At 42.5% G+C, this 15302-nt stretch overlaps 1 protein-coding gene across 4 annotated transcripts in view; it reads left to right on the forward strand.

Moving 5' to 3' along the window:
- Positions 1–15302, forward strand: part of Kiaa1958 (KIAA1958 ortholog) — a 166322-nt gene that overhangs the window by 107714 nt on the left and 43306 nt on the right. For 2 of the 4 annotated variants that reach the window (XM_036178014.1, XM_036178016.1), the window contains one exon: positions 11546–14834. The exons of 1 other annotated variant lie outside the window; for it this stretch is intronic. In XM_036178014.1, the coding sequence (XP_036033907.1) occupies positions 11546–12588 (1043 nt within the window). In that variant the 3' untranslated portion in view covers positions 12589–14834. Of the gene's footprint in view, positions 1–11545; positions 14835–15302 lie in introns of those variants that run through there. One more of the 4 variants, XM_036178017.1, reaches the window with a different exon arrangement.

Raw genomic sequence — 15302 nt, forward strand, 5'->3', positions numbered from 1 at the left:
AGCTAGGGATTTCTGAGTCAACTGTGTAAATTCAATTCCAAATCCAATGAGTGAAAAGAATGTATCAGAAATGATAACTCAACCAGGCTCTATTAACAGTGATTTATTTATTTATTTTTATTTTTTTGGTCTTGTGTAATTGACAAAGCAATATTTTCAGAGAAAAGTAAGATAGGACACAAAAGGAAAACAAAGGCTGTAATTAGGACAGAATGGACTCTACTCTTGGTAATTAAAGGGTAGTATTTTAAATTAAATTTTAAATTGAGAGCTGAGGGTGGTAGCCAGCAGTAGAACATTTCCCTAGTTAGTGGGTTCATCCTCAGCACTAAAGGGAGGAAAATGTAATTGGAAAACCAGACAGGCATCAAAATGTATCCAATGACAGTGTCTCAGTGGTAGATTTATGGGTGTGTGTGTGTTTTGTTATTGTTTTAGCCTTTGCTGTGTTTTTTGTATTTCCCAAGGGTAATCCCTTTTGCATATATGAGTAGTTACTCTTTTTTTTTTTTTTTTTTTTTGGTTTTTTGAGACAGGGTTTCTCTGTGTAGCTTTGCACCTTTCCTGGAACTCGCTTTGGAGACCAGGTTGGCCTCGAACTCACAGAGATCCGCCTGCTTCTGCCTCCCGAGTGCTGGGATTAAAGGCGTGCGCCACCACCGCCCGGCTCTTTTAAACCATCTATTTCTTTAGTTTAGCTTTTAGAAATCAGAAGTGAGATGTGCACAGCAGATTCAGGGTGTGTCAGCTCACTGAGGTGCTCTGCTGTCAAGGCTAAATTCTCTGTTTTTCACTTTGGGAAGTGGTTTATTGTTGAATTTTTTAGTGTGTTTCTTTCTGGAGTCATGTTAAAAGCACTGGGAAACCGTGTAGGTCGATTGGAAATGTCTGTGTAAGATTTCTGTGTTGTGTACTTACAGAATCAGTAAAGAATGAACCGGATAGGAGCTGCTGGTGTGAGGGCAGCACTGAGGCGTCACTACCGAATCTGTGGGAAATGTCAGTGTTGACTCGATGATGAGTCTGCGTTCTTCCCCACTTCCTCAAGCCAAGGAAAGTCAGAGGGAGAACAGGACTGTTGGGGGACTGTGTGTGCTGGGCTGTGTCTCCAAGTCGGCCGGCAGCAGCTCACCATACACTTTATCTGTTACACCAGTGGCGGGTATTTCAGACACATCAGAAGGTACTCTTGATTCAGTGTCTCTGGCAGTGTCATAAAAGGTGGGGAGAAGTTCCATGGTCTCTAATAAGCAGTATATCAATGAGCCCTATCCGGCTCTATGAAAAGGTCCACAAGATGATTTATTACATTAATTACCGTCGTGCAGTTTTTATGCTGTCAGGCCTACAAATGCAGCCACATTCTAACATTGATTTAAGAATATATTTCAGCCAGGATGAAAGTGCTCTTTATTGTGATTAATATCATACAATATTTATTCTCTTGTTCTCCTCTTCTTTTGCCTTTGCTTTGGAATGCCCAGTTTCTTTCCATGAGTAGAAATTAACCTTGAGATTTAGGTTTTTCCTAATTTATTTTTATACCTGTTGGATTATCTCCTTTTTGCCTTTTAGTGTCTTACTTTGTTAATTTAAAAAGCCCACATTTTCAGAAGAGAGAATTCTATGATTGTACCATTGTTTAATTCTATGCTGAACTCAGTCAGGTACCTTACCTTGTCTCATAGTGACACCATAAGCTTGGGGATGGATGGTCTTCCAAAAGGCTGTTTGAGATATAAATTCCAGTTCATAACTGCCCATAGCCAAGTATTTACTTATGCATGAATGGCTTATAACAAGGTTTAGAAAAATTAGCAAATGTTTTGCTACAAAAAAGCATAAATAGTGGAACTCAGTTGAGACTAAAAGACTGGTGTTTTTGGTTTGTGGTACTGGCTATCAAACCCAGGATTCATTCTTGGCAAGTGCTCTGTCATTGGGCCACATGTCCAGCTGAGATAGGGAGATGTGGGCTCAGTGCATTGGAACACATTTTCTAAAGGGTTGAACTTGATAAAGTGTGTGCCCAATACCGCATATACTTCTCAGTCTGTCTTATTCAACTGTCATACAACTCTTAAGAGGTCCAATTTATAACCACTTCAATTGAAGATACTAAGGCTTAGGTTTAAAAAGACATGATTTTATGTAGCTCAGCTCAAGCAGTGCTTCTAAGATTTGAAAAGGATGTTATATTGGCAAAGATCTATTAACCATTGACCACACTACCTATATCAGGTGGATGGGGCCTAGTAGATATGATTTAAAAATGGTCTTATAGTTAGGTAAACAGTGTTTAACTTAAGAATGATTCCAGGGGCTGGAGGGAGAACTCAGTGGTTTAAAAGTGTGTACTATTCTTGCAGAGTTTAGTTCCCAGCACTCCAAACTGCCTATAACTCCAGTTCTGGAGGATCCAATAACCTCTTCTGGCCTCCACAGGCACTACAGTGACATGCACAAACCCAGTAATACAAAACATACACACATACTAAAAATTAAAATGAAATAAATAACAAGGATTCCAGAGAAGGAGACCTGAAGCAAGAAGATTACATGATCTCAAAGCCATCATGGTATAGAGACCCTGTCTCCAAAACAAACAACAAACAAAACTTCCCCAGTGTTTAGCAACTGTCTTGCCTGGGAAGTGAAAATATCAGACTCTATCTCTACTCTGCAGGCAGCCTGGCTGGTAATGTATCTGAGACCCGAACTTGGTCGTGGGCTTCCTGGGAGGAAGAAGAGACCTTTCCAGGCACTCAAAGTGTGCACTCATGGACCACACCTGTATTAGAACCATCTGGTGACTTGTTAAAATCAGACTCGTGCACCTTGATAGCCCTAAGTTAATGGCGTCTCGCTCCCACCTTTCAGCACACATCTCCATGGTCTGATTTAATTCATACATAGGTAACTACTGGCACAGATAAGAGAGAAACAGTCTTTTTCCTGCATGTCAGACTCCTGTGTTGATTTAATAAACACTACAAAATGTTGTGCTTCCTTTATTTTTCCCAAATTTATGTTGAGGAAATTCTCCAGAGGTTTTGGAATCACATGGTGCACCCACCCAGGATGATAAGCAGTTGATGGATGTCTTTGAGTGAGTGCTACTACAGTAAAAGACGCTGTCAAAAACACACTGGACTAACCATACCGTTTTTAGTTTTAGGTTCTTGAAGCATGTGCGTGCGTGCGTGCGTGCGTGCGTGCGTGCGTGCGTGCGTGTGTGTGTGTGTGTGTGTGTGTGTGTGATGTGTTTTACTACAACTGAAAAAGATGAACAAAGTGTAGGAATCATTTGTTGGTCAGATAGCTACAGTGAAAGAGGCCCGGCTTCCCTTGGTGATGTTAACAGTCCTAGAAAGTAGCTTGGGCTTAAAGCTCAAGCAACAGGCAGAAAGTGGGCAAGGAACAGGCTTAGAGGAGCAGGAAGCCAATGACTTTTAATGTCAATTATAAAATCACCGCTGTTTCTTTTCTACAGTTAAGGCAACCATAGCTTACTATTGTGGATATTAAGCTATTGCTATTTTCAAAAATGAAGCACAAATTTTGCCAAGTAAGTTTTATAGCCACTAAAAAATAAAATTGTTAAAGCCACTAACAAACAGGAATCTTATCTCTCCAACATAGAAAGTCATAAGAAATTTGCTTCTCTCAAACAAAATATATCTGTGAAGAGGTAAGTACCTCACATTATAATACCAGTTTGTCTTTAAAATGAAGATCAGGAAAGGGGGAGGGGCTGTCATTGTCTTTTATGGTTACATAGATTCCAACACAGACTTTGTTAAAATATTGTTTTCTTATCCTAATAAGATAAAGATGTTATCTTGCAGCAATTTTTGTTGTTGTTTTGGGTTGGAGTTCTTTGAAATCATTTTACTATGTAGCCTAGGCTGGCCTCAACTCACAATCCCGGCCTCGGCTTCTAACTGGTTTACAGGCTTGTGCCGCCATGCCCGGCAAGCTGTTTGTTGTGATAGCTGGTAATTCTACTTTCCTACAGAAATATCCCTGGGGAAAACTACCAGAGCCTCCTTTGTCATTTCATACCATTACTATGGATAGTCAACACCACCATCCCCGACCACCGCTTCCTGTTACCAGTCCTACAAAAGGATCGAGTGAAGTCTGGTTGTGACACCACAAATTTAAACCAGTGATCCTTGCTTTATTCTTCATGCTTTCTAAATGCAGTCCTCTTAGGTGATCTGAAGTGAACTCCGAAATTATACAGTTATCTCAGTGACTTTCCTTTGACCCTGAGTGCTGACCCAGCCCAGCAACGTTGGTCTGCTGAGCACTTTTACTTCTCAGATGCCCTTCCGGACTGGACAAGTCATTGACATCGAAGGAGTCAGCTGTGCAGAGGGAGACAAATCGAAAATGAGCACACACGGATGATGATAGGCACTAGAAAGTAGTAACAGCAGAGGAGGAGTCAGGGCAGCGGAGGTGGGAAGATGGCTGTGGATTGATTTACTTCTTTAGAAAGTACTTCTATCAGTTTCAACATTTGGGGGTTCTTAGTGCTTAGCATAGTCTCCATGGTCACCCTGCTGGTCTAGTTTTCTCCCTACACAGGGGTCAGTGCTTGGAACTCATGAGCATAAGCTGCTGCTTCTCATATCTGCCTTTTCCTTAAGCAGCTTCTTCAGGGACACTTCACTCTCCTCTGCTGCTTAATCAAATGGCACCGGCCTTCCAGAACATCGTCCACTCCCTCCATAGATTAAAGATAGAGGGCATGCCCATACAGCTCCAGCTGGAAGATCTCAGCTCCGACAGAACACAAGCAGTTCACAGTGCCATGGCCTGCTAAACTAGCTGTCTGTGCATTGCTGACCTCTCTAGCTGTGGTGTCTTCTCACAACTGTTAAGGCTTTGTCTTTTCCCCCGCAGAAATTCTTCAAATTCTCAGGGCTTAATGGTACTCGTGAGTATGTATTCATTATTGATTCCAACCTCAGCTTCCTACATGTAAATCAGCTCACCAGATATTTTATCTTTCAAATTTAAAATACATTCTTATTTAATAAGCTCATGGGCTTATTGTTCACGAGTTTATAGAGAATTAGAACATTACTAAGTGAAAAAGGAGACAAAATAATCTTTGTTTTACATGAAAATAATAGAAGTTAAACATCAGGAACTCTCACTGCAGATGCATTGCTTTAATAACAGCACGCAGGGATGCCATAGCTAAGTTTGCTTGTTTAATTGGATGCAGCATCAATAGAGCAAATGTGTCTGGATTTAAATCTATCATAGACGTCCTCAAATTAAATGAGAACGTAAGATACTGCTCTAATTATGTGTGTTTCCATGCCATTTCCTAACAAGGGAGGGAATAATTGGATTAATGGAGCATGAACAGGGTGTAAACACTACTCTGGCTGTAGGGAACTGGGAAGTGTTCTGGATAGCTGACTACATCTGCTAAAAAGGCTGGTTTTCCTCACAGCACTTGGGCTAGTCTAAAGATTGACTCTGGTTACTGCCCTCCTACTAGATGGCAAATCCATAAAACAAGAGCTGTGTTTATTATGCTGGTAGACCACTTATTTCCTGACCTGTCACTTGGTGTGAAAGTGAGGTGGCCCAGCCTGGCTCTAGAGAGGGAGGGAGAAGGCTGAGGTTTCAGGCTGCTGCCCAGGTGGGTGGGCAGGCACTGGCTGAGGGGAAGATGAAGCTTTGTAGGATAGATCCTTAAGTCCTAAGTTACATGCTAGGTCTCAGGACATACATATTGATGAGCCTGTTAGGCATACAGGCTAGTGGAAGCTGTAGGAGACATTATTTTCATCCCTGCTCATTTATTTCCTTGATTCAAATACCTGATCTAGGGCAGCAGTTCTCAACCTGTCACATATCAGATATCCTGTATATCAGATACTTATATTACGGTTCATAACAGTAGCAAAATTACAGTTATAAAGGAGCAACGAAATAATTTTATGGTTGGGGTCAACACAACATGAAGAATTATATTAAGGGAAAGGTTGAGAAGCACTGATTCAGGGGTGGGGAGATGGCTCAGTTGGCAAAGTTCTTTCTATGCAAACCTGAGGACCTGAGTTCAGATTCCTAGCACCAGTGTAAAAAGTCATGTATAGCATTGTGTACTCATAATTCCATTTCTGCAGAGGCAGAGACAAGAGGATCCCTGGAACTAGGGTAGCCAGGCTAGCAAATTGATGAGTTCTAAGTTCAATAAGGAACTCTTGTCTCAAGAGATTAAGTAGAAGAGCTGGAGAGATGGCTGAATGGATAAAGGGTTGACCACGCAAGAAGGAAAACCTGAATTTGAATGCCTGGAACTAAGTCTGGGGGTGGTGTGTTCATGTAAAACCCCAGTCCTTTTGCAGTGAAATGGAGAAGAGTTCCCAGCTAGCCCACTCCATGTGGTGGTGAACTGTCTCATTGTGAAGAATTGAAACTCAAGATTGTCCTCTGACCTCTTCATGTGCACCCACACTCATACAGATGAATGTGCACACATCGCACACAAGTATAATGTGAGGAGCATTGAAGAAGCCGATGGTCAAGCTCTGGCTATACCAAGCAAGTACTGTGCACACACACCTGCAATACTGTACACATGAACAGGTATACACAGATACAAAAACCAAAAATTTGCTCTAATTAGAAGAAAATCACTGTGTCCGCATGCTTTTGACTGCCATACTCTGCTTTGTTAACTTTTCTCGGCCTTTGAGTGCATGTGCACTGAGATGCTGGATTTACGGCTAGTGGAACATCACACTGCCATGAGGGTGAAGAACCTGCAAATGCACAACAGGGGGCGAAGCCAGATGCCCAAGAGTCCATGCATAGGCATTATAGTAATAGGCCAGCCCAACTGTATTTCAAGTCAGGAGAGCAGTTTTCTTGGTGCTAGGTGATGATGGAAGAAGGAATTCTTCCAAGCGGTTACTAGATTCACAGGTCAAAATTGTATGCACATAATGACTATATTCTGTATATGTTATACCTAATAATTTTGTTTGTTTGGTTTGGTTTTTTGGTTTTGGTTTTGGTTTTAATTTTTTTCGAGACAGGGTTTCTCTGTGTAGCTTTGGAGCCTGTCCTGGAACTCACTCTGGAGACCAGGCTGGACTTAAACACACAAAGATTCGCCTGGCTCTGCCTCCTGAGTGCTGGGATTAAATTCATGCACTACCACTGCCTGGCTCCTAATAAAGTTTTAAAAGGAATGGAGCAGAAACTTTTCTGGAGACTGACGCATGATACTTGTAGTTGGTTTGTATCTCCTATTGATTTTCTCTTGATTGATTTTGTTATTAGCTGAGAACTTACTACTTATACTGGGTTTGAAAATTGTTTCTTTGCCCTTTTTCATACAAAGTGAATGAGGATATCTTCCCTTCCAGCTTCAAGCTGCCTTCGAAAAGACAGCGGCCATGCTACAGCTCACTAGGGCTGCTTTTCTGCAGATGCAACTTGTTTCTTAAACTAAGCTTGAGACCGGGCAAACAAGAAGGCAAGCCTTGCAAGCAAGATGAGGCTGAGGATAGACTGAGGAGGTCAGCTCAGAGTGGGTTCTTTTGGAGCTGAAAATGTGGCAGAGACAGAGAGGAGAGCTGGCCATCTGGTCAGGGAGCTGTGTCCTGTGATGACACCATTTCACAGTGCCCCTCACCAGCTCCACTGCAGCAGGCTGCCCCATGCTTCATGTCCTGTGCACCGGACTATTTGCTACATGCCCTGAAATCATCACTCTTAAGTTGACACACAAAAGTTTTAAAATCAAATTTCAATTCATTTTTATAAAAGGAGGTAAAAATATCGAATATTTTACAAACTAAAAATGAGTGTTGGCTAAGTAGAGTTGGTATCTCCTTTTTTTTTCCTTTCTTTCTTTCTTTTTTTGAGCTGAGGATCGAGCCCAGGGCCTTGCACTTGCTAGGCAAGCGCTCTACCACTGAGCTAAATCCCCAACCTGAGTTGGTATCTCATGATGGATTCTGATGGTAGTTATTGAGTACCTTGCAAATACAAGCACACTGAAATGAATGAAATTTTAAATCTCTCGTTTACCTGGGGTGTTTTGTTAGCTCTACAATATTCCAGCTTAAAGATTCAACTGCCCTTATCCAACATCCCCTTGGGAAATCCTAGTTTGTAGCACCTTGGTTCAGACTCCCAAGACAGTTTCTATGGCAGATCTTATCTGTTAGGATTTTTAATAGGAAGTACTACAATTTGATCATTGATTGATAATTGCACCTCTGAACAGGTACTGTAGTGGATTTCAGGGGACCGTGCTGTGAGCCACAAGAAGATAGTGTAGAGACTCAACCTGTGTATAATAAAGCTATACCTAGAAAGGTCCAAGAATTTTTCTAGAGGGAAGCCATTTATCGGGGAATATTTGGTGTTATTCAGCTTTTAATATTCGGCTGTGTCTTGCTATGAATTTCTTGTGCATATAATTCCCCAAGAACAGTCTATGTGAACCACTCCTTGGGCATATACATTCATAGTACTTAGATAAGGTCACATAGTCAAGGCCTTCTGCCTCAGGGCTCCCGCTCCCTTTTTAGCATTTGAATTGAGTGCCTGTCTTTTGCAAATATCCCCTTTAGCTACATCCAAAGATAGAGCCATCTCCAAACAAAGCATCCAAGGACCCACAGATAACAGAATAGCTGGCCAGACCACCCGCTAGGTGCCTGAAGCCCCTAAGCTACAGTAAAACCTCCTTTCGAGGACAGCCTCCGAGGTGCATAGCTTTGCTTCTTGTGCAAATCAAGCTCAGATCGCCCCCTCCTCTTACAGTCCTAGAGCAACTTCTTAGAACAAGGAGTTTTTTTGCATGACCAGGTGCAGTAAAGAGTGGAGCAGAATTCCTGGTCCAGAGTTGCGTGGCCAGAGAGAAGAGAACAAGGCAGAGTTTCTGTGGATAGTAAGGCAGACTGGCTTAGGCTGAGGAGTAAAGAGCAAGAAAAAGTTTTGCAGACTATAGGTGGACTTGAATCGGGGCAGGAGAGGAGAAGAGGGAGGGAAGATGGAGGACGAGGGAACAGGGGATGAAGATGAGATCGAAAGCATAAGAGCTTAGTTATTAGAGGGCAGAAAAGAAGGGACAGAGAGGAACTGAATGTGAGGAGGAAGCTGAAGCTGTATAGATAGCATTTTGTCTTAGAAAAATAAACAGACCAAAGAGCATGGTGTACATAGATTCTTTTCCCTCAGATAACACCACACCAGACATAGCGTCTTCCCCAGGACTCTGGGAAGGATTTTCTCAGGGCAGGCCCCTGGGAAAATTTCAATAATAAGGTGTACAGACTCAGTCTAACAGCTCATGTGAGTGTTGAGGGGCTGGAAATCTTTTCCCTAAAGCTGCCTGTGAACATTTATTTCCTGGAAGGCCTTTGAAGTTTTCAGACTGCTCTTAGACATTTGCATAAACAGCCAAAGCAAACCTGTGCTGGCCTCTGACTTCACATGCCAACAGCTGCTGAAAGGTCACTCTCAACTCTGACGAGGCCAGCCTGGGCTACAGAGTGAGTTCCAGGAAAGGCGCAAAGCTACACAGAGAAACCCTGTCTTGAACCCCCCCCCCCGTGCCCCCCAAAAAAAGATGACTAAAAGTTAAGCTGTTGAAACAGAAAGTCTCTTTGTGTCCTTGAATTTTGGAGATGTCATCTCTCCAGTGTGCCTGTTTACTTAATGAAATTTGGAAATCTGTCTCAGAATTGCCATTTAAAAATAACATGGTTGTTCATAGACATACAGTAATATATGGTAATGCTTTATAAAAAAGTAGTGTGTTCTATGAATAAACTCCAGTTTATTAAAAACTTTCCATTATTGGGTATAGTAATTACAAAGACCTCCACTGAGCAGTCTTACAAATTAATCTGAAAATTTTCCTATATAGATATTTTCAGTAAACAAAATGCTATACTCAAGTCTTAAGTTGTATTTTTTGTTGTTTTAAATTAATTTCTGTGTTTCCCTCTTAAAAACCACTAGGAGACTGGGTTGGGGATTTAGCTCAGTGGTAGAGCGCTTGCCTAGCAAGCACAAGGCCCTGGGTTCGATCCTCAGCTAAAAAAAAAAACAACAAAACAAAACAAAACAAAAAAAACTACTAGGAAAACCAACTTCATCGCATAGCAGTATGTAGACTGGCTTTCTGTCGTGTAATTATGTTGGGTTTCTGAGTTTTGTCCAGACCACATCTGACACACACAGCAGGTGGTTTTTTAAACCAACTATTTTTATTAGTAATATTAAGGTTTCAAGTTTAAATTAAATGTTACTGAAATGAAACCACTTAAATAGTGTTTCTCAACCTTTTTTTAAATGGGCAAAATGGAGTTTCCTACACAGGACACAGGCATAGAGCTTGACTTTTCTGAGTCTGGGTATGCTTTGAACTTGAGACCCCTACCCCCTGAGGGCTTCCTAAGGAGCAGGATCACAGGCCTGAGCTGTTAGAACTTTGTCCTCCTGGGAATGCTTTTGAGTCTCATCACGAGCATAGAGTACTGGTTAAAATGCAGGTTCGTGGGCTTGTGGGCAGGTGGCCTGTACTTGGCTAAGCATGTACAGTGTGAAGCCTGCTGCTACCTTGGAGCAGTGCTGCTTATGGATGATCTGGAGCTTGTACCTCAAGTCCTTCAGGCAGAAGAAGGTAAAGAATAAATCAAGAAGACAAACTGAACCAAGATAGGCCCTTTCTTTCACCTCAGTTATAAAGTTCATGTTACTGTGAAGTTTAGTCCTGGGTTTCTTTCAAAATATCAGGTTGACTCTTAATTACATACAAACTGTTTTGCTCTCCATAAAGAATACTTAAAACTTGTGTGGACCTGAATTCTTAAGAAGAGCAAGTATCAAATGAGCTGCCATCGAATGTGTTCATTCCCTTCTAAACCGGCTCTCAGTGATGTGTTAGGTGGCAGTGCAGCCAGTCAGTGGAGCCCATGCCACCTCCAGTTTCACAAATGAAGTGACACTACCAGCTGGGGAGGGTGTCTTCAAGCTGCACAGGACGGATAGCACATTTCTGCCCCACATTTTCCCTCAATCCAAAAGACTGCCCGCAGTCTCGCCCTGTCTGCAAACTTCCACTCACTGAGCTAGGTGCCAGCTACTCAGAGCTAGCAAGGTGGCTCCAGAGATAAAGGTGCCTGCTGCGCAAGCCCGAGGACCTGAGTTCAATCCCTGGAACTTTGTACAGGTGGAAGGATTTGCATCTACACTCACTCACACACACACACACACACACACACACACACACACACACCACAATAATAACAAAATTTAATGTTTTAACAAGTTTTCTCATCATGGGCCATATTTTGTCCAGGACATTTGTGAAACTGAATTTGGCTTCAATAGCGCGACAATGCTTTCAATACTGTTATCGCTGTCCTCTCAAAATTGATCCATCTTTCCCGTTTCATTATAAAAGGAAACTTTATTTCAGAGTAGCAAGTGCACTGTCTGAACTCATCAACACCCTCTCTGTCCCTCCCTCCCCCGTTTGTTGCAGACCAGGATGAAAGAGCAGCTGAGCTCAGCAGGGAGCAGAATGAGAAAACCATCCGGAGCACGCAGACCGCGCTCCGCAATTTCCGGGAGTTCCTCATCTCCAAGTACCCTTCGGAAACCAGAGAGATCTATGTCATCCCTTGCAAGGAGCTAGATGCCTACCTTGCCTCCTTCTTCGTGGATGCCAGGCAGAAGGATGGGTCTGAGTACGAACCCAACAGCTTGGCAAATTACCAGTGTGGGCTGGAACGGTACCTGAAAGAGCACCGGTATGGCTACAGCATCACCAGGGATAAGGAGTTTAAGCGTTCCCAGGAGGCCCTGAAACAGAAGCAGATTGAGCTCCGCTGCAAAGGAAAAGGAAACAAGCCACACAAGTCCATGAAGCTCACCTTTGCCGACGAGCTCATACTGCGGAAGAGAGGACTGCTGAGCCGGTACAACCCTGAAGGTCTGCTCAACCTTGTCTGGCTTAACAATACAAAAGCTTTTGGCCACTGCACAGGCTTCCATGGATCTACCTTGAAATGGGGCGACATCCGGCTCCGGGTCACAGAAACCGGGCTCGAATATTTGGAATGGATGGGTCAGGACACTGGTGATCTGAATGCCAAAACCAAGAGAGGAGGGACAGACTCACGAGTTTATGCCACCCAGCATGCCCCACAGACTTGCCCGGTGCAGGACTATAAAGAATATGCCCAGCGGAGGCCTCCTGCCATGCGCTATGAGGATGCCCCCTTCTACTTGTCCATCAAGCCAGTTGTGAACTTGGCGGCTCTGCATTGGTACAATTGCCAGGCCCTTGGCAAGAACAAGCTAGCCAAGATGGTGAAAACCATGTGCGAGAAGGGCAACATCCCGGGCAGGAAAACCAACTTCAGCGTCTACCAGAGCTGTAGCACCTTGTCTGAGGCCCAGAGCAACCAGCTGGTTCTCATCTGCAACAACCTGAGCCAGCAGGCTGCCCAGTCAGTGGCAGGCCGCTCCAACAGCGGGAATTTCATTGTCTCCTCTTACGACTCTTCCTCAGACACAGCTTGACCAGGTGGCTTGCTCAAGACCTCACTTTGGTTTCTGTGTCCCAAGAAACTATCACTGTATACTGCATTTCGTCGCCTTTCACCTCCCCTCAGTGTTAACTTTATAAAATGCAAATCTCTATTTTTCTTTTTACAGATAAGCCAATGGCAATAGTTTAGTATCACTAACACAGTATTTATAGGCTTGAGACAAATAGGTGTGCTTGTGGGTGATTCCATGTAATTGCTGTTACAGACTTGGCAAAACCATAGTGGTTCTCAGGCAATGGTAGAGAAAGAATTCCGTTTTGAAAAAACCGTCAGAAAGGAAACTGAGTCATTCAAGACACCATGTCCCCGCTCCTCCTGGCCTCCTCACGCCCCGCTTTTAATCTTCTTCACAGATGGATTTATTTTTTTAATTTTTAAAAATTCTATATGCATCTGGAGGAGACAACTTTACTGTTCATGCAGGATGTTGCTGAGCCAGAGCAGATCATGAAGGGGGTATCATAAGCTCAGCGTCAAGTTATTTACATATATTTTTAGTGTAGAGTTTTAAGCTCCTGGACCTCACTTTTCACCATATATGGAGATCCCAATGTTTAACAAACTTTTCTTGGGGGGGGGGGGCACGGCGTGTAGAAGGAAGAATAGAGGTGCCATTCTTTTTTGGAAGACGCCTCATTTCTAAATAATATGCAAGTTCTGATAGCGTGAGGGGTGGGGAGACTTATGTTACACAGCTCATTTTTAGTGGTGTGATTGGACCTGTGGAGGATGCTCTTTTTCCCCAAGTCAGTGTAAATGAGTTTGATCATCAGATTTACAAGAAGTTTCAAACTTTCAAGAACTTTGAAAATATTTCCAAGTGTTAGATTGTCCATCAAGAATGAAGGAGAAGGTAGAAAATGGAGGCCCCACTAAAAATCTGGACACCTTGGTGGACACAGCAAGCTGCAGGATCCTGTTACTATGTCTAAGCATTAAATCCAGCTCTTTTCCCTAGGCAATCACTTGACTCTGTGCTTAAGATCAAAGGAGCATTGACACTCATGTTAAATCACAATATTTAGTTACCAGGCTTAGCAGAAGTCAAAGCATTCTTGAGTTTCTTCTAAGTAAATAGAAATGCATCTATCTGTGGTAATCTGTAGTTGAAATAATTTTGGTTAAACATTTGTGGTGGTTTTTCTAGTCTTTGTTTTCAAGTCTTGAAGATTGTAGTGAATTATTAATTAAAACACTTCAAAAATCAAATAAATTTAGTCATTAGAGCCACAGTAAGACTGAACTGGGTTCCTTCCCATTCTATGCAATCAGTAATATAGAAGGGCTCTGAAAACCAGCATTGGTTTGTCACAGTTGAGCACCCTGTTGGGGAGCTGTTTATTCTTCAGATCAACCTTATCACTCACATTAGCTTGGAAGATAGGTGGTACTTTATTATCTTCTGATATGAAAAGAGAAATATTTTCATTTGCTTTACTAAATTGTCACAGAGCCGAGCTTTCCCATGGCTAAGTGGCTCTTCACATCAATATGTAATAAGCACACAGGGCCTTTCTTCTAGGCTGTGGTCTTTAGTGCAGAAGTGGCAGGTCTGCCTGGGGCCTTGGTGGGTAGAAGTAACTTTATGAGCTTGTCCTTCTGAGAGAAGCATCATTAAGAAAAGGTATATATTTCTATACAAGTATTGTCTAAATCCTTTGAGCAACCTAGAGAGGAAGCAAATTATTCTCATTTTATGGTGAAATCTTAAGTCAGATGAGGAAGGAGTCTGTCTTCTCACCCCAGTCTTTTCCTGTTCATCTACGAGCTGGTTGTTGGTTTGGGTGGTTTGAGCCAGAAATGAGAACAGTGTCTTTCCTTGCTGAAGGCTGTCTGGCTTCAGGAATGCTGGGTGGTATTTCATGATTGCACACGATCCTCCAACCCGCCTCCCATCGCCCCACTTACACACAGCTGCTTTCTCCCAGTTCCTCTGCAGACCCTCCCCACTCTTGGAGTCAGATAAGCCCGCTGTAAGGGAACATTTTGAAAGGCTGTTTTATGTGGCATACTTGTCATTTTTTATCGTCATAGTTATTAAATCCTCGATCATGTTGGCAGCAGAGTTGGTTTTGAGGAAGGAAGCCTGTCACTGTGCACTCAACTAAGGATGGAGCTAGGCAGTTCTGAGTCCCTGCTGGGGTTGTTGAGTCCTGAAGGGAGCATCTGCCCTGCCTAATCTCAAGTGCTACATTTGCATCAAGACAACTACATCAATAAGGTGAATTACTCTTTTTTTTTTTTTTTTTTTTGCTGTGTTAACTAACCAGATAGGAACACTGTGATATTTAGATTAAAATAACTTTTTGAAAAATGGCTTACTAGAAGAAGCATAGCCAACCTAGAACCTCTTTAATTAAATTATACAAAGTCCGTGACTACCTCTAAATTTTGTATTTATTTATTTTTTTTTATAGAACATTTTTTATTTTTCACTAAGACTTTCCCAGAGGACATAACTAAGCTCGTCACCATCCCTACCACACACAGGGTTAGTGCACTCTCCCTGCTGTAAAGCAGATACAAACAGTTTCAAGGACTGGAACCAACCTTAACTGGCAAAGAACACTTTCTCTGACTTATCATAAAAATGTTTAAGTAAAAGAGAAAGGAAAGGAGCAAAGGGGCAGTGGTGGTTCCAGAGTGGAAAGATCATTCTCTGTCATGCCATCCATTCAATCTGGG

This window comes from Onychomys torridus, chromosome 2 (assembly GCF_903995425.1).
Source record: "Onychomys torridus chromosome 2, mOncTor1.1, whole genome shotgun sequence".
NCBI lineage: Eukaryota > Metazoa > Chordata > Mammalia > Rodentia > Cricetidae > Onychomys > Onychomys torridus.